Genomic DNA, 23362 nt, shown 5'->3' on the forward strand with positions numbered 1-23362 from the left:
CAGGAAGCAGTTCCTCTGCACCCCTCCCCCCTTATTTGCTGCGGCCCCCCTGTCCCAGTTCACCTCCGCTCCGCCTCCACCTCCTCCCACGAGTGTGCCACAGCTCTGCTTCTCCTCCCTCCCAGGCTTGCCATGCCAAACAGCTGATTGACGCAGCAAGCCTGGGAGGGAGGAGAAGCGGAGCTGCAGTGCGCTGGTGGGAGGAGGCAGAGGTGGAGCGGAGGTGAGCTGGGGTGGGGGGCCCTGGGGAGGGCCGCAGCGAGTAACGGGTGGGCGTGGAGGAACCGCTTGCGATAACACTAATTCAGATATAACAAGGTAAAGCAGCCCCATCCGCTGGAGCGCTGCTTTACCGCGTTATATCCGAATTCACGTTATATAGAACCACATTATATCGGGGTAGAGGTGTATGTCATGAGGTATAAGATGGGTCAGACAGACAGGTCCTCTTTCAAGTGTTGAAGTATCAGTTCAGTAAAAACTGATAGCATTTCACACAAAGACCGATCCTTATTATAGGATGAGACTTGATTGTCTTATCGCTTTTTGCTGTGTAGATCACATTCTGTCCTTAACTAAAGCCCTGTATCTGTGACTTGATTCAAATTGCAGATAAAGGTATTGCTATGTTTTAAAAAGAATATAAGGAAGCAATCCAGGAACAGTTATGTTGCCTGATGTCAAGACCTATTGGTTTTGTCTTCCTCTGCATTAATTCTTGAACTGTTTCCTGTGCATGCAGAATGCAAACATAACAAAGTCAGGCTTGATTAGTCTTGGTTTTTATTATTGTTTTTTAATATTCACAAGAACAGTTATGTCTTAGATTCCTGCCTTATTTTGGACTGTAAAGGGGAACTTAAGAACCATTCAGATTGTAGTAATTTAAACAAAATGATAGTTTTATGTGCTCGTCTGCCAAAAAGCATCCTTTGGATCAATTGTATACTGCGTGCTTGGAAAAAAAATATTCTGCATTAAACAGTGTTGACGCTTTATATAAAAAAAGAGCTTGGTTCAAAAATGCTTGTTCGCTACTAATAGCATAATTTAGCAGTAATAAATACTGATTTGTGTTATCCCTACTGTGATAGACCCAGGCCAGTTGGGTACAGCAGAATAGCAGAAGGCAGATATACTGGCCACTGGATTAACAGTTTTCTGTTCCCTGACTGACCAGAGCAGGGGCTGCTCCAGGCTAATGAGAACACCTGACTCTAATTAACCTGTAACGAGTCAGGTGAGGCCATTCAGTTAATGTGACCACCTGACTCTAATTAAGGCCCTGCTGATACTATAAAAAGGGCTCACTCCAGTCAGGCAAGGGAGAGCCAGGGAGCCAGAGGAGAGGAAGTGCGGCTGAAGGGCTGGTTACTGAAGACACCCTCAAACCATCATTAAAGGAGCCCTAAGGTAAGGGTGAAGAAGGGAGAAGCAGGAGAGTTGTGGGGAAGTGGCCCAGGGAAATGTAGCAACTCTGGCAGTGAAAGGTTGGCTGCCAACAACTGCTACCATTAGGGTCCCTGGGCTGGAACCCGGAGTAGAGAGGGGTTCCCCCCAACCCACCACTACAGGAACAGCTTCTGGAAGGGGAAGTCAGGTCCCTGTCAGGACAGGAGGCTGAACAGAGACTGTGGGAGTTCTCTCACCAACCTCCTTGCAGCCTATGATGAAAAGGGCTCAGTAGACTGTAACCCTGGCCCTAGAGAGAGAAGGGCTACGTGGAGGGTCACAGTGAGCCACTGAGGCTAGCATAAACCGCCTAGAAGCGCAGGACCCACGGGAGCAAGGTCAGAGCTCTGCCACAACTGGTGTCAGGAGTGGGATCGTGATTGTTCACAGCGTGGCGGAACAAAGAGGTGTTTACTAAAAAACAACGGAAAAAAAACCCAAAAACAAAAACAAAAAAAGCCCCAAAACTAAAAAAAGTGCACTGGGGTTTTTGGTTGTGGGTTTTTTGTTGTTGTTGTTGTTTGTACCACCATGGAGGAAGTGGTGAGAGCACTGGTGCAAGCCACAGCGGCCCAGCAGGAGGCAACCCGGGCTCAGGCGATAGCACAACAGGAGTCCATGAGGTTACAGCAGGAAACCAACCAATTATTAATGAGCCAGGCGACCGAAGATCGCGCCCTCCTGTGCGAGGTTGTGGACCAGCTGAAGATCCTCACCACCCAGGCCCGGGTGTCCAATGGGACGCGAACCCTGATGGCCACCGGTTGTCTGCCAAAGATGACGACAGACGATGACATAGAGGCGTATCTCCTCTCATTTGAAAGGACTGCACAGTCTGAGGCGTGGCCCCTGGAGCAGTGGGCCAGCATTCTCGCCCCTTTCTTGTGAGGAGAGGCCCAGAAGGCCTACTTTGATCTGCCCACTCAGGATGCCGCTGACTATTACCGGCTGAGGGCAGAGATCCTAGCACGATCCGAGGTGACAGCAGCAGTACGGGCCCAGAGGTTCCAGGAGTGGAAATACAGGGAGAACAAACCTCCAAGGTCCCAACTATTTGACCTCATACACCTTGCTCGGAAGTGCTTACGGCCTGAGGCATGCAGCCCGGAGGAGATATTAGAGACTTTGGTCATGGACCATTACGTGCGGGGGTTGCCGCCAGATCTCCGAAAATGGGTCTGCCAGAACGATCCGTCCACCTATGACGAAATGATCACATTGGTAGAAAGACAGATAACAGCCAGGGAATTAACCCAACTACCCAAGGAAGGCCCTTCACGAAACAAACATTTGACCCCGACCATGGAGGGTCGGGCGGCCAATCCCCCAGGAAGTCCTAGGTGGAAGAAGAGGGAGGCCAAAAACCAGTCGGGAACCCAGAAGGAAGGGGAAGGGCTGAGTGGGGGGAACCCTGGGACTAAATCCCCTAACCCACGTGATAGGGGAATGACTAGAAGCAATTATAGGTGTTATGGGTGCAGGGAGTTGGGGCACATAGCTGCCCAGTGCCCCAATGTCATAGAGCCAAGGCAGTGTAACCTGGGGAATGGGGCAGACCCATGCAGCCTACTCAATATTGTAGGGGTCGCAGTCACCCCACATAAATATACAAGGCAGGTAAAGTTGAATGGGGTAGAAACCATAGCACTCCCCGAGTCTACGAGTGCCATCACCCTGATTTCAGGTAAATTAGTGAAGTGCAGCCAGTTAATGCAGGCCAAGCATACGGGGGTAACCTGTGTCCGTGGGACTGTTAGCTACTACCCCATCATACCAGTAAAAATTGAAATTCAGGGAAATGTCACCGGTGTGAAAACAGGGGTAGTCCCAAACCTCCCATACCCCGTGCTCATAGGTAGAGATTTTCCTGGGTTTGGAAACTTGCTCCCACCGGAGGAATTAGAGGGAGAGGAGCTCCCTGAACTTCAGGGGGTTTCCGCAGCGGAATGTCACCTCCCATTTTTCGCAGAAATGTCCCAGGAGCTATTCCCTGTCCCGGGGAAAGGCAGGAAGACCAAAAGAGAAAGAAGGGCAGCCAAGGCCTTGGGTACCCGAATCCTGATACAAGGACAGAAGGTCGCCTGTGTAGGCAGACGTACATGGGCAACTGAAGGGGAGGGCCCTGAGACAGAGGAGGGGTCAGAGACCACTTCCAACCCCAACCTCACGGAGCCAGCCGAGAGGGCAGAGACAGATCCCCCAGAGTTCAGGCTGTTAAGCCCAGAGAGAGAGACTTTTGGACGGGACCAGGTGGAAGACCCAAGGTACGAGAACGCCAGGAAGGAGGTGGCTGAGATAGATGGAGTACCCATAGAGGGAAAGGCCCGGGGGCCAGGGCCTTATTTTGTGATCAAGAGGAATCTCCTATACCGGGTTGTGCAAATGCAGGAGCAAGAGTTACACCAACTCCTAGTCCCCCGGAAACACCAGAAGACAATATTAAGCCTCGCTCACAGTCACCTTTTTGGAGGACACTTGGGAGTGGAGAAAACCCAGGCACGAATCTTACACAGGTTCTTCTGGCCGGGGGTACATGAAGACGTCCAGCGGTACTGTGCCTCTTGCCCTGAATGTCAACTGCACAGCCCTCGTCCACATCTAAGAGCTCCTCTGGTACCCCTGCCGATCATCGAAGTCCCATTCGAGCGGATCGCCATGGATCTTGTGGGGCCGCTAGAGAAAACGACCCGAGGCCACCAGTATGTGCTTGTCATCCTAGACTATGCAACCAGGTACCCAGAAGCTGTCCCCTTACGAAATACAGCTTCCAAGAGCGTTGCCAAAGAATTAGTGGCAATCTTTGCCCGGGTAGGGCTACCAAAAGAAATCCTCACAGACCAGGGAACACCATTCATGTCCAAGTTGATGAAGGATTTGTGTTCCCTGCTCCATGTCCAGACGCTGTGGACCTCAGTTTACCATCCACAAACCGATGGTCTGGTGGAAAGATTTAACCGAACCCTCAAGGCCATGATAAGAAAGGTGGTAAGCAAGGATGGGAAAGATTGGGACAACCTACTACCGTACCTCATGTTCGCCATCCGTGAGGTCCCCCAAGCTTCCACCGGATTCTCCCCCTTTGAACTGTTGTATGGACGCAACCCCCGAGGCATCCTGGACATAGCCAAGGAAATTTGGGAGGAGGAACCCAGTGAGGGGAAGAACGTAACAGAACATATACTACAGATGAGGGATCGGATAGCCCGGGTCACTCCCATAGTGAGGGAACACCTAGAGAAGGCCCAAGAGGCCCAGAGAACCTACTACGACCGCCAAGCCAAGCTTCGTCAGTTTCAACCTGGTGACCGAGTAATGGTACTGGTACCCACGGCCGAAAGTAAGCTGTTGGCCCAGTGGCAAGGGCCCTATGAAATAGTTGAACCTGTAGGGAAAGTAAATTACAAGGTGCGACAACCAGGACGTTGAAAGGTAGAGCAGATATATCATGTCAACCTTCTGAAACCATGGCATGCACGAGAGGCATGCACAGTGATTCGAGAAGAGCTGCACCCAGGGAACAAAAATCCTGAACAGGTGAGGGTGTCTCCTGATCTAACAACAGCACAGAAGAAAGAGATAACTGAGATGATTGCCCAATATCAAGATGTATTCTCGACAAAGCCAGGTCGCACAACCGGGGCATATCACCATATGATTACAAACCCTGGGGCCAGAGTAACTATGAGGCCCTACCGGGTGCCAGCAGCCAAAAGGGAGGAAATAAAAGCGGAAGTCAGGAAAATGCTGGAGATGGGGGTCATCGAAGAATCCCACAGTCAGTGGTCCAGCCCAATAGTGTTGGTGCCCAAACCTGATGGCACCACAAGGTTCTGCAATGACTTCTGTCGACTAAATGAGATATCCCAGTTTGATGCCTACCCTATACCCCGCATAGACGAACTAGTGGACCGTCTGGGGAATGCCCGGTACTTGACAACCTTAGACTTGACAAAGGGGTACTGGCAGATTCCCCTAGCCGAAGATGCAAAGGAAAAGACGGCGTTTTCTACACCAGAGGGTCTCTTCCAATATACGGTCCTTCCTTTTGGACTACATGGGGGTCCAGCTACCTTTCAGCGCCTCATGGACAAGTTATTATGCCCCCATACCAGTTATGCTGCAGCCTACTTGGATGACGTGGTGATTCATACCCCAGACTGGGAGACCCACTTGGAAAAAGTGGGGGCGGTCCTTGATACCTTCCGGCGAGCTGGTCTTACGGCGAACCCTGTTAAGTGCGCTGTAGGGTTCACGGAGGCCAAATATCTTGTCTATGTGGTAGGAAAAGGTCTGGTAAAACCCCAACTGAATAAGTTAGAGGCCATCCAAAATTGGCCTCAGCCGAGTCGTAAGAAGCAGGTCCGAGCATTTCTAGGGGTGGTGGGGTATTACCGGCGTTTCATCCCCCATTTTGCTACAAGGGCAGGTCCCCTAACAGACTTAGTGAAGGCCCGTGGTCCTGATCCAGTCAGATGGTCCGATGCAGCAGAGAGGGCATTCGCGGACTTACGGACTGCCCTCTGCAGTAACCCCGTATTGATAGCCCCAGATTTCGACAAGGACTTTATCCTACAGACAGATGCATCTGAGGTAGGGTTAGGGGCCGTCCTGTCGCAGATGGTTGGGGAGGAGGAACACCCAGTTCTTTACCTCAGTAGGAAACTCCTTCCGAGGGAACAAAAATACGCAGTTGTAGAGAGAGAGTGCCTCGCTGTAAAATGGGCCATGGAAACGTTGCATTACTACCTGCTGGGGCGCAGATTTATCCTTGTGACTGACCATACCCCTCTTCAATGGATGCAACGGAACAAGGAAAAGAACACAAGGGTAACCAGGTGGTTCTTATCCCTCCAACCTTTCCAGTTCTGCATAGAGCACAGAGCAGGGAGTTGCCATGGCAATGCCGATGGCTTATCACGCGTACACTGTCTGGCGTCCCAAGCTGCCCAACCCCTTGGTGTTGAGCAGAGGGGAGGGATATGTGATAGACCCAGGCCAGTTGGGTACAGCAGAATAGCAGAAGGCAGCTATACTGGCCTCTGGATTAACAGTTTTCTGTTCCCTGACTGACCAGAGCAGGGGCTGCTCCAGGCTAATGAGAACACCTGACGCTAATTAACCTGTAACGAGTCAGGTGAGGCCATTCAGTTAATGTGACCACCTGACTCTAATTAAGGCCCTGCTGATACTATAAAAAGGGCTCACTCCAGTCAGGCAAGGGAGAGCCAGGGAGCCAGAGGAGAGGAAGTGCGGCTGAAGGGCTGGTTACTGAAGACACCCTCAAACCATCATTAAAGGAGCCCTAAGGTAAGGGTGAAGAAGGGAGAAGCAGGAGAGTTGTGGGGAAGTGGCCCAGGGAAATGTAGCAACTCTGGCAGTGAAAGGTTGGCTGCCAACAACTGCTACCATTAGGGTCCCTGGGCTGGAACCCGGAGTAGAGGGTGGGCCCGGGTTCCCCCCAACCCACCACTACAGGAACAGCTTCTGGAAGGGGAAGTCAGGTCCTTGTCAGGACAGGAGGCTGAACAGAGACTGTGGGAGTTCTCTCACCAACCTCCTTGCAGCCTATGATGAAAAGGGCTCAGTAGACTGTAACCCTGGCCCTAGAGAGAGAAGGGCTACGTGGAGGGTCACAGTGAGCCACTGACGCTAGCATAAACCGCCTAGAAGCGCAGGACCCACAGGAGCAAGGTCAGAGCTCTGCCACACTACATATAACTGATTGCAACAGAAAATATATTTTATATAAATGTACTTTATTGCTGAAGCTTTTAATTATCTGTTTTTTCATACCTACTTAATTTGTAATTTGAAATTAAATATGAGGAAAGAAATAGAACAGTTAATTTGCTACCTATAAACATTCTGTACCTTTTACTCTTTTTGAGTAGCATAGAAATCATGTGAATTGAGAGTCACAGTGCTAGAAACAGATGGTTTTATATGTATTCCAGTCAGCAAACAATGAAACACGCTGTGTCCATTTGTATGGGAATACAGAGAGAGGAGGGATATATTTGTGGAGTTGTAGAAAATAAAAAACCTTTTGAAATGCAAAATTTTGGCTATCTGCAGTTAGCTCTGCTGGTAACATAGTATGTTGCCATGTAGGACTCCTTGATTAATATCCAGCCTAATTTATTCTCTCACCTCAAACATGAAGGGTCTCAAAACATTCAGAAGTACGGTACTACTCTTAGGCACTGAGAAGGGCACATACTATATAATTTGTGAGCATCCTCTAGAGCCTGGAAGAAAGGATCTTCATGATTCTACACAAGCATAGCAGCTCTTTCAGCTGCTGTTTTTCTGTTTGCCTGCTATTGCCATGCAACTGCTATTACTAACCGGATTTTGTTTATTAGAGCAGTTAATAAAATGTCAGATTTACTGTGTAGCTAATAAATTATGTATTGCAATAGTGGAAACTCCATAATGTCTCAAACAAATGCTTCTTGAACTCCTGTTTAAGATGAAGTAATGACTATTTTTTATTTCATTTTTCTAGTTTTCTGTAGTACACAAAGCAGAAGAAATGGAAATAATTCCTGTAATGGAATGGCTATGTGAAAGACAACTTTATTACATGATATGTAATTTTAATGTGTTTTCCAACGTCAGGTAAGAGAGAGAGAATTAATATATAAAAATATTAGAATGTATTATAATCTAACTTAATAATGCCTTTTTAAAAAAACCTACTAATTTCATGCCTGCAATAATTTGTGAGTTTCATAAATTGATATTTTTCCATAGTTACGTTATTTAAGGATGACCAACAAAGAAAAAAAATGTGTGCCTTTTTTAGGTTCCTTTGTGATGTAGGGTGTGTGTGTGTGTATATGTGTGTGTGTGTATGTATGTATGTATGTGTGTGTGTGTGTATATGTGTATATATATATATATATATATATATATATATATATATATATATATATAGTGGTAGAGCTCTGACCTTGCTCCTGTGGATCCTGCGCTTCTAGGCGGTTTATGCTTAGCCTCAGTGGCTCACTGTGACCCTCCACGTAGCCCTTCTCTCTCTCTAGGGCCAGGGTTACAGTCTACTGAGCCCTTTTCATCATAGGCTGCAAGGAGGTTGGTGAGAGAACTCCCACAGTCTCTGTTCAGCCTCCTGTCCTGACAGGGACCTGACTTCCCCTTCCAGGAGCTGTTCCTGTAGTTGTGGGTTGGAGGGAACCCGGGCCCACCCTCTACTCCGGGTTCCAGCCCAGGGACCCTAATGGTAGCAGTTGTTGGCAGCCAACCTTTCACTGCCAGAGTTGCTACATTTCCCTGGGCCACTTCCCCACAACTCTCCTGCTTCTCCCTTCTTCACCCTTACCTTAGGGCTCCTTTAACGATGTTTTAGGGTGTCTTCAGTAACCAGCCCTTCAGCTGCACTTCCTCTCCTCTGGCTCCCTGGCTCCTCTGCCTGACTGGAGTGAGCCCTTTTTATAGTAACAGCAGGGCCTTAATTAGAGTCAGGTGGTCACATTAACTGAATGGCCTCACCTGACTCTTTACAGGTTAATTAGAGTCAGGTGTTCTCATTAGCCTGGAGCAGCCCCTGCTCTGGTCAGTCAGGGAACAGAAAACTGTTAATCCAGTGGCCAGTATATCTGCCTTCAGCTATTCTGCTGTACCCAACTGGCCTGAGTCTATCACAATATATATATATTAAAATATATATATACACAGAGAGAGAGAGAGATATTCCTTTTTCTTTTTTTGTGTGTGTGGGAAGATTTTTTGCTTCTTTATTTTAACCTTAGACTATCAGGTATGCCAAGCCATCTTTTTCGTTTTCGTCAGAAGACTTCTCGAAATCAGGTGTATGGTATGCAAAGTGGTTTTAATCTTTCTTTCATGATAAAGAATGCATGAAATGACAAGCACTACTCAACCTACATGTAGAATGCTGCTGAGCAGTCTGTTATGTATTAAAGATAAAGCAAAATCTTTGATACTAAAATTGTCTTGTTCTTCTGATTCGGTATTGTGGGTGCATCCATAACAATGCCATAGTTAAAGGTTGAGTTGAACATTTCACTTAAAGCAAGATTTAAAATCCCTCTATTGTACATTTTGATTATGTGGGCTTCCATTATCAATGTTTTACGGTTCCTGGCTTCTGATTTATATTCATTACTGTCAATTTCCTGTGTCTTCCATTTGTCCATAAATATATAGTTTTTATAGCTGTCTTTACTTCCCCTCTAAATCAGGTCAGTTTTTTTAGCCAATACAGCCTTCTTCCTTGGTTGTGGCATTTAGGCTTCTAGTAAAGAATAATCATTTTGCATTTTTCTGGTTAAATTATTCTTCACAGTTGATTTGGCTCATAATTGTTTTACTCGTCTGGACTTTATTCTGTTTTCACATTATAAATGTGATCAAGTCATGATCACTTGTACCTTAAGCTATCATTATTTTTTAGTTCTGTGATGAGTTCCTCTATATCTCTCAAGACCAAGTCTTATACAGAATCCCCCCTCATGTTGGCTACAATACTTCTTGAGTTGGGAAATTATCTATAATATTAAGAAATTCCAAGGATGTTTTAGTACTGGCAGCATGAAAGCTCCAGCATATGTCACTCAAATTGAAGTACACAATGATTAAGCAGCTTTTTTCTCTACACATTGTAGATAGGTGCATAAGTAATCAATCAGCGTGTTCCCTAATGTGATATGGTAGTCTGTAGCAGGCACCAACTAAAATGCCATTTTGTGCTTTATCTGTTAGAACATTGATCCATAAGCATTCAGGATCATTTTCTTCTGAGATATTGGTGATTCAAACAGGCAATGTCAGTTTTAACATGGGGTGCCTCTCCTTTTGCTTACTCAGTCCTTCCTAAATAGGTAATAAAATCAACAGCTAACATTCCAATCATGAATTATTCCACCAGGTCTCAGTAATACCAACTATCTCTAATTTATGCTCATAAATGAACAATTCCAATTCCTCTTCTTTGTTACCCAGCCTCCTAACACTGGTGTATAGTTAAACAATTTCTTCTCTTCCTGTCCTTTGGTTCCTTGACTAATTTTGTTCTTGATATCTTTATTCTGTTCTGAGAGCTTATATCACCCCTCTTTTTACCCTCTTGTTTTATTAGTTTAACCCCCTCCTGGCTACTCTGTCCAGCCTGTTCCTGAGGCAGTTGTTTCCCCTTCTTCTGTGGTGGAGGCAATCCAGTCTATACAGCCCTCTCTCCCCACAGAATGTGAACCAATGTTCTACAGAACCAAAGTCCTCCACCATTTATCTAGCCAGTGGTTCACTTTCAGAATCTTCTGCCTTCCTTCACTTGCAGGACAGGCAGGATCTCAGAAAAAACATTATTCTTCAGCCCACTTCCAAGTTCCCTGCAGTCATCTATTATCTGTGAGATATTCTATGACTCTGTGTCATTAGTGCTGATATGGACCATCACCAGTGGATGCTTGTCCAATGACTTCAAAAGCCTATCTAATCTTAAAGTTACGTCTCGTGTCTTGAGTCTGGGAAGACAGCATGCCATCCTCTTGTCTGCTTTTTCATGACTCTATGGAAGAGGAGAACTACAAGTTGGATCTGCCATTTCCACTGGTACCAGCACAAATATCTTCCCCATCTCCTATTACCCCAGCTTCGCCATCCGCTCTGGATGGCCACAAGCAGTTTCAAGAGCTGCTGTGCAGGGTGGTGAAGGAAATTCAGATCTGTCTAGAGGAGGTCCAGGATACACAACACAAGATTCAAGACATCCTATAACCCACAGGATCCAGCTGTGTAGTGCTCCCAGTAAAGGAAGTGATACTGAAACCAGCAAGAGCTGTATGACATGCATCAACAACATGCGCCCCTATCCCCAAGAGGACTGAGAAGGGTTACTTTGTCCTGGCAAAGGGAGTGGAGTTTCTGTTTACACACCCCACACCGAACTCTCTAGTTCAGGCTGCAACAGAAAGATCCAGGCAGCAACATCCAAGAGCCACTCCCTGCAATAAGGAGGCCAAGAATCTGGACCTGCTGGGTAGGAAGATATTTACATCTACTAGACTGCAGTTGAGAATATTGAACAATCAAGTGCTGTTGGCCAGGTCTGATCTTTTGAATTATTCAGAGTTCTTAGATTTTTAAGGACAAATTACTTTAGCAAGATAGGAATCAGTTTCAGCTCTTTATTGATGAAGGCAAGCTGGTGGTCAGAACTGCATTACAATCTGTGATTGATGCACTGGACACCACATTAAGGTCAATGGCAACTGCCATTGTGATGTGCCAAAAATCATGACTATACTCTTCAGGGCTTCCCAGGGAGATCCAGAACACTGTGGATGACTTGCCCTTCGAGGAGACCAACCTTTTTCAATTAAAAGACTGATAAGTTTGTACACTTGCTAAAGGACTCAAGGGCAGCCCCCCCCTACTCCCTGGGTGAATATATACAGCAGCTCCAAAGAGGAAATAATTCAAATAAACTAACGTCTATGCCTCAACTGTTTATCACTAGCGATTCTATGAACCGCCTTGTAAAAGACAGAGGGCAAAAGCCATGATATCCTCTATCTTCCAAATCAACCGCATCAACCCAAACTCACCTCCTGGTGAAAAAGATACTTTTGACTGGAGGCTCTGGAGTTGTGAACCACTGTTGTTGCAGTCTCCACAGAATCCTCGTGTATCCTTTTGTGGGTGTGGCCATCTAGCACTCTTTTTTCCCCACAACCGGAGTGCAATAACAATGAACATCTATTACATTTACATTATCCAGTTTCTCTCTGTACCCTCTCAAAAAAAAACCCAAAACCTTCCCTGTCTCCTCGTCAGGGACCATTTTCATAAGGAGCTCCTCTGTCAAGAGGTAGAATCTCTCCCCTCCAATGGGGAGCAATAGAGTGGGGTACTTCTTTAACATCAAAGATAAGGGTTCTATTTGAAATATTTCCTAGTTCCCAAAGAGAAGGAAGGGTGGAGGCCAATTTCTTGATTTTTCTCCCCCCCCCCCCGCCCACAAATTATAATTCTTTTTGGTTACACTGGCATTGCTAATACCTTCCCTGCAAAATAATACATGGTTCACAGCTCTCAGTATGAAATATGTGTACTTTCATGTGCCATAATCACCCCATCCACAAAATATTCCTTTTTTGTCAGCTCCCAGAGTCTTTAACAAGATGCTTGTGACAATAATAGCCAGACTGAGGTTCCAGGACACTCACCTGTATCCTTTCCTAGATGACATCTTCATCAGAACTCCAGCCCAAGCAACAGAACACAGTGCCACAGTCCAGTCTCTGGATTTGCTTCAAGCATGTGGATTTGTAAACACCAAGAGTAGCTGCTTGGCTCCCTTCACCTGGGAATAGAAATAGACTTCTGTGGCAAAGGTCTATCCATCGCCAGACAGATTTCACAAGATACAGAACCTGATATCCAGTTGGTAAAATGTTCAAATCTGACCATAGCTCAATGTCAACAACTAATGGGCTGCCTGATTTCATGTATTGGAGTCACCCCATGGGCCATATCAGGTGCCTCCAGGCCTTTCTCCTGAAAATATGGAATGTTTCAGCAGAATGCATGTAAGGTTCTGAACCAGGTGCTAATTTCGCTAAAATGGTGGACAGTCTCACAGAACGTTGCAAAGGTCTTCCCTTTGTCTTAAAGATGCACAGGTACTCACAACTGATGCTAGCCTGAAAGGATGGAGAATGAATCTGGGGCACAGAAAAATGCAAAGTACCTGGAACCCCATGTGAAATTAATCAAATGGCAGACTGGCTCAGGAGATGCACAGTCAACAACTCAGGATGGTTCTTGAATTAGTAAGTCTTCGCTATGATTTTTCAAGAGCTCAGACTTCTGGCAGTCAACCTGTTAGCCAATCATAAGAACACAAAGTGGCCAAAGTATCTCACAGGGATGCAGATGCCAAATCTCTGGTGACGGATGCTCTTTTGCACAGATGGCTACAAGGCCTGCCATATACTTTCCTGCTCTTTCCATTTCTAGGAAAGGTGATCCAGTAGATAAGATGAGGCAAAGGCAATAGTGTGTTAACTCCATGTTAGCTAAGGAGATCATGGTTCTTCAACCTGATTGAATTGAAATTGGAGCCACCAGTGTAGCTACCGGTGAGACTAGACATCATTGACCACGGCCCATTCTTCCATACAGACCCAGACAGGCGCCTGCTGTCATCCTGGCTGTTGAGAGGGAAGCTTAGCTATGGTAGGATTATCCTACAAAGTGATTGGAACTCTGTCTAGATGAGCCTCAACACTAAAAGCTCAATCTTCTGTTTTATTAGGTTTAACTCATGGTGTCAAGAACACAGCAAAAATCCCAGTGATCCTGATATCCTGTTGATCGGTTCTTTCCTGCTACCCAGAATGCATAGGTTCACAGACAGACTCTTGAGATGTAGTAGTATGTCATTTATTTGGTGCTTCAGTGAGTGATCAGTCCACTGAAACAGGGCACAGCATAGGTTTAAATGCAAGCGTGCTCCCTCATTCATGAGCTCGCCTTAAATACATTGTTAAAAAGTCATTCATTTATATATTGTATAAACACTTTTTCTGCCTTAGCACTAAGATTAGTTTGCTAACTCAGTTGTTTAACTGATCATGTTACTGACCTAGTTGTTTACATGATCAGATTGCCGGCTCAGCATTTTACCTGGCTGTTCTCTTTCCTTGCCAGACAAGCAGGCATCTTTCCACATGTCCCTATACATGCATCTAAAGTATACATTTTACATATTACATCACTGGCTTTCTTTAGGAAAGAATAGACAAGGGATTTCAGCCTAGATCCATAGTCTGCCAGGTATGAGCTATAAGTAATATCCTATTTGTGGGATTGTTTGGTTCCTTAGCCGAGACCCCTTTGGTATCCATTTTTCTCAGAGTAGTCAGACTGGCTAAACCTGCAGTTAGACCAGTTTTTCCCAGTTGGGAGATACCAATCGCACACCATTTTGAGCCACTGACATCAATAGCTCCATTTTACCTATCCACTATAACCTGTTTTCTGATTGCCGTCATGTCTGCTAGATGAGTTTCTGAACCAAAAGCTTTATCCATGCAGGACCCTGAGTGTGTATCATGATGACAAGTTGGTGCTAAGATTCCCAGAATCACTCTTGCCTAAGGTGAATTCATCTTTCCATGTTTCACAGAAGACTGTCATCCTTTCATTCTGTCCAAAGCCACAACGCCCAATAGAAAAGCTGTTAGCACACTTTGGATGTTAGAGCACTAAAGAGCTATATCAAGCCTACTGAATCAACAAGAAGATTGGGCTTCTTATTTGTATTTGATGTGAAGTGCCAAGTATCCAAGCTATTGCTAGCTAGGTGGATCAAGCTATGCATCGTTCAGGTATATAAGGCAACAGGTATTCTTTTCCAGACATCGTCCAGGCACGCTTTAGTCTAAAGGACCTATGGCGACTTTGTGGGTGGAAAGAGCTTGTGTTTCCACTGCAGAGATCTGCAGGGCAGCAACATGGTTCTATATTAACACCTTTATTAGACTACTGTGCAGGTTGCAGGATTGTGCAGGTGTGAGTCTAATAATAGCATTACTATTTTGAGTGAGTAAGTTTGGGAGAGGGGGTTTCCCAATCTCATTCTGTTTTGTGTTTTATCCCTCTCTACTTTGGTTCACTGCTTGCTGCTTCCCATATATATTAGAACTGTGGGAAATGCTGAGATGAAGAATGGTAAATTTCTTACTTGATAATTTTCTTTCTGCTAGCAATGTTATCCTCCCTAGTTGGCTTCCTAGCCAAAGGACAGTATTTAATTTCAATATTCATGTTTGAAAACCACAGCCTATTGTACATAGTTTATTAGCTAGTATTTACTAACCATATTCTGTACATTTTTATACAGTTTTGGGATTAATCATCTGGCAGCAGGCCAGAGATTAGGGGCCTGACTATCTCAGGCTCTGCTACAGCTTTGAACTGCTTCCAGAAACTGCACACAGGAGGGGAATACCCTCTACATATCATAACTATGGGAGATGCTGCTATCAGTAAGAAAATTATTAGGTAAGGAATTTACCATTTGTTTGTTTCTAGAATGAAGAAATATTTTTTCACCTGGAAAATCAATGTTCGAAGAGCTAAGACAACCAAGAGCAAGTAAGTTGGAATACAAAGTATTGTGAAAAAAATTAAAAGAAATCTGAATGTTCTGAAATGTATCTGTTGAATAAAGTGCAAATTAATATTTCAGTGCTTTGTGAATCAGCAGTAAACAATTACAAAAAATCGCTAGGGCATCTTTATTGTATTGATACCTGCATGGCAAAAATTATTGCAATGAAAGTTCAATGGTACATCTATATTACTGTAAAGCATATCACAGAGGACTGTCTTTTTGTTGTATGTTTGTACAGAGCCTAGCACAATGAGGTCATGGTCCATGACTAGGGACCCGATATGCTATTCATAGATTCTAAGGACATTACTATGGTAATACAAATAATAATAGAGTATGGGTGAGGTCTGTTTCACCCATATAGTGTAAGAATGATCAGGTTCTGTGCAGATGGAACATGGAGGGGCTGAGAGGAATTCAATCCCTATGCTGGGACCAAAAGAAACAGGACCTCATAGCCACTTTCTCTATCCCATTCCCATTATAGCCTTCCTCATTAGTACATAGACACACTCTATGGCATGTAGAGGTGCACAGGCCTATGAGTGATGCAGAGGATCTTGCACTGGTTCTCTTCACAATGAATGAATTTCTTTCTCTATGGAATATACAACAGAAGATTGTGAGTTCAGGCCAATGCCTGCATAGGGGAGTGGGCATAATGAGTTCTGCTTGTTACCCTGTCAAAGAAAGCTATCAGGTTGATTTGACACAATTTTTCTTGACAAATCCATGCTGACAGTTATTTATCATCTTATTATCTTCTAGGTGTTTGCAAATTGATTGTTTAATTATTTTCTCCATTATCTTCCTGAGTACAAAAGTTAAGCTGACGGGTCTGTAATTCCCCGCGTTCTCCTTATTTCCCTTTTTATAGATGGACACTAATTTGCCCTTTTTCAGTCTTCTGGAATGTTTCCTGTCTTCCATGACTTTTTAAAGATAATTGCTAATGGCTCAGATATCTTCTCAGTCAGCTCCTTGAGTATTCTAGGATGCATTTCATAAGGCTCTAGTGATTTGAAGACATCTAACTTGTCTAAGTAATTTTTGACATGTTCTTTCCCTATTTTAGACTCTGATCGTACCTCATTTTCACTGGCATTCACTATGTCAGATGTCCAGTTGCCACCAACCTTCTTGGTGAAAACTGAAACAAAGAAGTCATTAAGCACCTCTGCCATTTCCACATTTTCTGTTATTGTCTCCCCCCCCACCCCATTGAGCAGTGGGCCTACTCTGTCCTTGGTCTTCCTCTTACGTCTAATATATTTGTAGAATGTTTTCTTGTTTCCTTTTATCATGTGGACTGATCACATGTACTTGTACAGTCATAGCAGCCATTAGTTGGAGACTGTCTGTAGTGTTCTCAGGAAGACTCCTCAGGTTGGAGATAAGCATCTCCTAAGGCCTATTGTTTTTCCTAATGGCCCATTGCTCTGAATCAGTCCTTCCCCACCCATTATCTAGACTGAAAGCATCTTGTCTGGTGGGTGTTCCCCAGGTGTAACTACATTTGAAATACAGATACATAGTCAATATTCATAACTTCAGATGATAAAATGATACATGCATACAAATAGGATAATCATATTCAGCAAATCATAACTTTTCCAATGACACCTTATATGATTTATCCTGCATACATTACATTATAATTGTCGTAATGATATCGTAATAATATCACTGCAAAGAATATGGAGTGCAGTGTCAAAGGTATATTTAAGCTAATGAGGTAGTCTGAGGAATCAGCACTGGTTCCAGAGGCTGGGCAGTAGGTTGCATGGTCACATCTCTGCACCATGAGCATTTGCATAGAGGACTGAAAATAGGGACAGTGCATTGGCTCTGTTCAGACTCTGGAGGCTTAAAACACCTGGAGATTCAGCAATTGGATCCCTGCTCAGTAGTTTGGCGAGGGAGAGTCTCCTCTTTGCTATCTATGTGAGTGTCAGGGTGCAAGTGGGAGAAGGCTACATATGATCTGTCCTTTTCTTTGCACATTCATGTGTGACCTAAGCACAATCTAACTATAGTTAACCTAGTCTGTCTTTACCTTATTTTCAGATACTTAAATGGGAAAGGCATTGGGAGTCATTACTCAATTTTTAATCTGTATTTAAATTCAGCCATTTTCATTTCTGTAAATAGGAGTTATGAATGATTAAAAACTGAATAAGAATTCCAAAATTTTGCTGATTGATTATAGAAGCGAGAACATAATGGTGTCCTTTATAATCTGTTAACTTCTGTAAAAGAGAGATAGCGGTAACATTTTTACAGTAATTATGTTAATTAGATACCGTGAAGGAGGCACTGTCATTATAAGGCCCTATTTTCAAATGCTAATAGCTAGCTGAAAATTTTACCAGTTGTGGTTTTCTATTTTACTGTCAGCAGTTTGCCCAAATGCAGTTTTCTTTTGTGTGTGGAAAGTTTGTCATAATTATTTTGGGACACTGTCAGACTATCCAACTATATGAAAATTGTATCTTTTTTAAAAAAATCAAATTTACTCTTGAATAACTAAAAAATGGATTATTTTCAAAATGTATCCTGCAACCATAGTACCTTGTACTTATTAATTATTTGTATTACCATGGCATCTAGTACTGCAATCTCATCGCATCCCACAAGCTAACCCCTATTCCTCTACAAACTTAGGCATCTGAGTAACTTTTTTTTGGTGGTTAGTTCCACTAAACTCAACAGATGAAAGAAATGGAGACCGCATTGAAGTCCATAGAAGCCATAGGTACTGACTCCATGGAGAAAAATTAGCGGGTACTTAGCACCCACTGCCAGCCAAGCTCCCCCTCTCCCTCCCACCCTCCAGCAACTCTCCGTCACTGGCAGCCCTGCTGATCACTCCTCCCCCTCCATCCCAGAGCCTCCCACCCGACGCGAACAGCTGTTCGCACGGCAGGTTGGCTCCGGGCGGGAGGGGGAGGAGTGGGGATGGGGTACACTTGGGAGGGGGTGGAAAGAGGCAAGGCAGAGCAGAGGCAGGGGCTTCAGGGAAGAGGTGGAGTGGGGGTGGGATCTGGGGGGTGGCGTTGAGCTCCCCCGGGTAGAGGGGAAGTCTGTGCCTATGGTAGGAGTTTTGATTATTCACCAGCATAAAGTTACTCACAGGTATAAGTATTTGCAGGCCTTTGGCCTACGATGACTTAGACCATGTTACTTCTTGGATAGGAAACCTCCAAAGAACATCAGGATGCTACATTTGGTGGCATTCTTCCTTCATAGCTGGGGTTTGAGATCCTCATATAATATGGAAGATACTGTAGAAGTTCAAATTGTTCCAGTCATTATTGATTATAAACATTGTTTCCTACAGCTTTAGGACCTGATCTAAAGCCCTTTGGAGTCAACAGGAGTCTTTCCACTGATTTTAAACGGCTTTGAATCAGTCTTTTATGAGGATAACTGCCTTTAACATGTTAAGATACTAGGTTTAAAATAACGTTTAATTTAATCAATAATAGGAAAAGAATTATATGTATCATAAAGAGAAATTACATTTTTGAGTTCAGTAATATCTTCAGGCTGAGAATACTAAAGAATTAAAAGGGGGAAAACAACATGAAGTTCCAGTTCCAGTATATTTCTATAGTGTCTACTTAACTGTTACAAAAAGAGAAGCACTTGTATACGTTTTACACCGTGAGATGCTTTTCTTGTTTCCAGAACTATGATGTACAACCAGCTTTTTTTGGCTGATGAATTATTTCTGAGCTGCTTGCTTTATATCCAAGGACTGTGTGAAGATGCATGTAACATTAATTGCTGCAAAGGATCAGAAGATAATGCAATTTATTTGATAAAGGTGAGCAAAACAGCAATATTTTTAAGTGTAACTACACCAAAAATTGATGGCTTCATATCTCACACATCAGTAAATATTAGTGATGAAAAAATATATGATAAGATATTCTTGGATAATTCTGGAAAAGAGCAACAAAGGCATTTGAGGTATGGGGAATGTGAGCACATGACTGGTTATAGAGTTTTCATTTCCAACAAAACAAGTGAATGGAGAATTGTGTGTCAGCTTGCCAACTGATAATTGGAACTGATTTGAAGTATCTGTTTAAGAATTGATGTGCATCATTTAAAGTGTGTGAATTGTACAGTGTGTCACCAATACAATGCAGTATATTATTGTGACTTGAAATCATTTGTACTAAGATAGATTTTAAGATTTTAAGCTTTTTGGGACTATCTCACTGGTGACTTTGGGCATGTCACTTCCCTTATCTGTACTTCCATTATCTCATCTGTAAAATGGGGATAATGACTCTAACCTCTTTTGTAAAGCACTTTTGAGATTTATGGATGAAAAGTACAATATAAGAGGTAGGTTTTATCTCACTGTTGTTGTGATTATTTCATTATATGTTGTGACAGACCCAAACCAGTGGGGTACAGGAGTCTGGTAGAGGGCAAATATACTGGTCACTGGATGAGTAGTTTTCTGTTCCCTGAGTGACCAGAGCAGGGGCTGCACTAGAGTAATCAGGAACCTGCTAGAACCAATTAAGGCAGACAGGCTGATTAGAACACTTGCAGCCAATCAAGGCAGGCTAATCAGGGCACCTGGGTTTAAAAAGGAGCTCACTCCAGTTAGGCAGGGGGAGCCAGAGGAGAGGAAGTGCATGTGAGGAGCTGGGAGCAAGAGCCACAAGGAGCTGAGAATGAGAGGGTGTGCTGCTGGAGGACTAAGGAGTACAAGCATTATCAGACACCAGGAGGAAGGTCCTGTGGTGAGGATAAAGAAGGTGTTTGGAGGAGGTCATGGGGAAGTAGCCCATGGAGTTGTAGCTGTCATACAGCTGTTACAGGAGGCACTATAGACAGCTGCAATCCACAGTGCCCTGGGCTGGAACCCGGAGTAGAGGGCGGGCCTGGGTTCCCCCCAAACCTCCCAACTCCTGATCAGACACAGGAGGAGTTGACCCAGACCGTGGGGAAGATCTCTGAGGTGAGCAAATCTGACAATAAGCGCAGGACCCACCAAGGTAGAGGAGGAACTTTGTCACAATGTGTATTGTGGGGCCTTGATTGGGGCTCCAGGTGCCATCTACCACACTACAGAAAATAAACTGTGTAAATACTGATGGAATCTGCCATAAAGCAACAAGATGATCTGAAAAAAAGTTAAGTACCATATTATTTTCATTGCAATAGGAATCTAGTATTATTTTAGACAGTTTTTTCTATATTTGACCATTGTAAACCAGCTGCATTTTATGCATTTTAAGTACAATTTTCACAATATTTTATTTGTTCACTGGAATCGTCTTAGCTTACTTTTCCTTTTGCTGTGTACCCCTCAATTCTATACAAAATATCACTGGCAGAGGGATAGCTCAGTGGTTTGAGCATTGGCCTGCTAAACCCAGGGTTGTGAGCTCAATCCTTGAGAGGGCCATTTAGGGATCTGGGGCAAAAATCTGTCTGGTAATTGGTCCTGCTCTGAGCAGGGGGTTGGACTAGATGACCTCTAGTCCCTTCCAACCCTGAACATAAGAAAGGCCGTACCGGGTCAGACCAAAGGTCCATCTAGCCCAGTATCTGTCTACCGACAGTGGCCAATGCCAGGTGCCCCTGAGGGAGTGAACCTAACAGGCAATGATCAAGTGATTTCTCTCCTGCCATCTATCTCCATCCTCTGACAAACAGAGGCTAGGGACACCATTCTTACCCATTCTGGCTAATAGCCATTTATGGACTTAGCCACCATGAATTTATCCAGTCCCCTTTTAAACATTGTTATAGTCCTAGCCTTCACAACCTCCTCAGGTAAGGAGTTCCACAAGTTGACTGTGCGCTGCGTGAAGAAGAACTTCCTTTTATTTGTTTTAAACCTGCTGCCTATCAATTTCATTTGGTGACCCCTAGTTCTTGTATTATGGGAATAAGTAAATAACTTTTCCTTATCCACTTTCTCAACATCACTCATGATTTTATATACCTCTATCATGTCCCCCCTTAGTCTTCTCTTTTCCAAACTGAAGAGTCCTAGCCTCTTTAATCTTTCCTCATATGGGACCCTCTCTAAACCTCTAATCATTTTAGTTGCTCTTTTCTGAACCTTTTCTAGTGCTAGACTATCTTTTTTGAGGTGAGGAGACCACATCTGTACACAGTATTCGAGATGTGGGCATACCATGGATTTATATAAGGGCAATAATATATTCTCAGTCTTATTCTCTATCCCCTTTTTAATGATTCCTAGCATCCTGTTTGCTTTTTTGACAGCCTCTGCACACTGCGTGGACATCTTCAGAGAACTATCCACGATAACTCCAAGATCTTTTTCCTGACTCGTTGTAGCTAAATTAGCCCCCATCATGTTGTATGTATAGTTGGGGTTATATATTCTATATATATATTCTCTGATATTCTATGATTTCTAAACTAATATTTCTTCATTGAGTGGTTTTCTAGATGTCTTCCATTCATGATATTGCACATCCCTTAATGCTAGAGATTGGAACTTTTTTGTTGCTAGCAGTCACCCTGTTGGTCCACGGATGCTCCTGGAATGCCCCTCCTGTTCCACCTCCGAAGGCATAAAGAGACAGGGGTGACTGACTGCCACTTAGTTCTTTCAACAGTGGCCTTAGGTTAGAGACAGAACACTTTAGCAGTCCCTTATCTGTTTTAAACTTGGGCAGTTAGGTGTTGTAAATAGTTTTTGTTTTAGTCAGATAGCTTTAGATAAGTTCTTTGTTAGTATTTTAGTGTTAGGTGCTATCTTAAAATACTAGCTAACTAAACATTTAAACTAGGTGATAGGCAGCTATGTGGGCTTCTAAATCTCTTGGTTTTAAAACATGCCTTTCATGTAACGTTGCCTGGTCAGAGATGCTTGTAAGTATTTTCGTATCTAGGTTAGGGGCATATTCCTAATAAATATGCTATCTGCTGTTCTTTTGGCTAGCAGTCTCGGAAGAACAGGGAGATTAAACTGAGGATGTATCTCCTGGACAGATGTGAGACCTGACTCAGATCCTGGTGAGTCAGATTAGTCGGTCTCCAGTATTCCCTCTACAAGTAGTGTTTCCGTGGCAGTTAAAAATCTTTGGCTGAAAAGGGACACATTTCTTTCTCCAGATCCTTTGAAGAAAAAGAAAACAAGATTCAAACTGCTGTTTTGGAAGGCATAGATAGGTGTTTTCTGAAGCCCTGAAGCATGCCTCTGAGAGATTGGTACGGTTAAAGAGAATGCCTTCAGATCATTCTGAGGCTTCAGTGCCACCTCTGCAGGTAACAGTAGCATATTCTGTATGTACTTCATTGGTACTCAAGGATTTAATAACAGGTGCACAGATACCATCACAGTTCAAAGATGCTGCTTCCATGACTACTTTCTTGTTGGTATTGTGTACAACTATACTGATTGGTTATATAGCTCCAGCATCGGTACTGATTACTTCAGCTCTCACATACATTGGATTTAGTGGTATGTGACCATTCAGAATCATCAATACTGGCTCATGCTGACAATCTATTATTGGTACCATATATGGGTGAATCATTGGTACTGGCTATTGAACATCTGCCTGCAGGATCTGGCACTCACTTAATGAAGACTCCTCCTTGCTAGTCATCTTTGTTTGAGAGAATGTTCATTGACTTCTGAGGCAAGTTTGGAGGGATCTCTTTCTTACCCACCTGCCTATGGTTCCCAAGATTTGTCCTAAAATCAGACTTCAGAAGTCTTCCCAGAAGGATTAT

The 23362-nt window shown here is 43.9% G+C and overlaps 1 protein-coding gene across 24 annotated transcripts in view; it reads left to right on the top strand.

Moving 5' to 3' along the window:
• The window catches only part of DNAH14 (dynein axonemal heavy chain 14), a 459746-nt gene that overhangs the window by 50608 nt on the left and 385776 nt on the right, over positions 1-23362 (top strand). For 21 of the 24 annotated variants that reach the window (XR_005596106.1, XM_039529958.1, XM_039529963.1 and 18 more), the window contains 3 exons: positions 7961-8073; positions 15535-15597; positions 19307-19445. Coding sequence is in view for 23 of the 24 variants with exons in the window: in XM_039529958.1 (XP_039385892.1) it covers positions 7961-8073; positions 15535-15597; positions 19307-19445 (315 nt within the window). In the remaining variant the exon portion in view is untranslated. Of the gene's footprint in view, positions 1-7960; positions 8074-13959; positions 15505-15534; positions 15598-19306; positions 19446-22761; positions 22892-23362 lie in introns of those variants that run through there. The other 3 variants (XM_039529964.1, XM_039529978.1, XM_039529979.1) reach the window with 3 other exon arrangements.

Source organism: Mauremys reevesii, linkage group 3, assembly GCF_016161935.1.
Source record: "Mauremys reevesii isolate NIE-2019 linkage group 3, ASM1616193v1, whole genome shotgun sequence".
In the NCBI taxonomy this organism is placed as follows: Eukaryota; Metazoa; Chordata; order Testudines; family Geoemydidae; genus Mauremys; species Mauremys reevesii.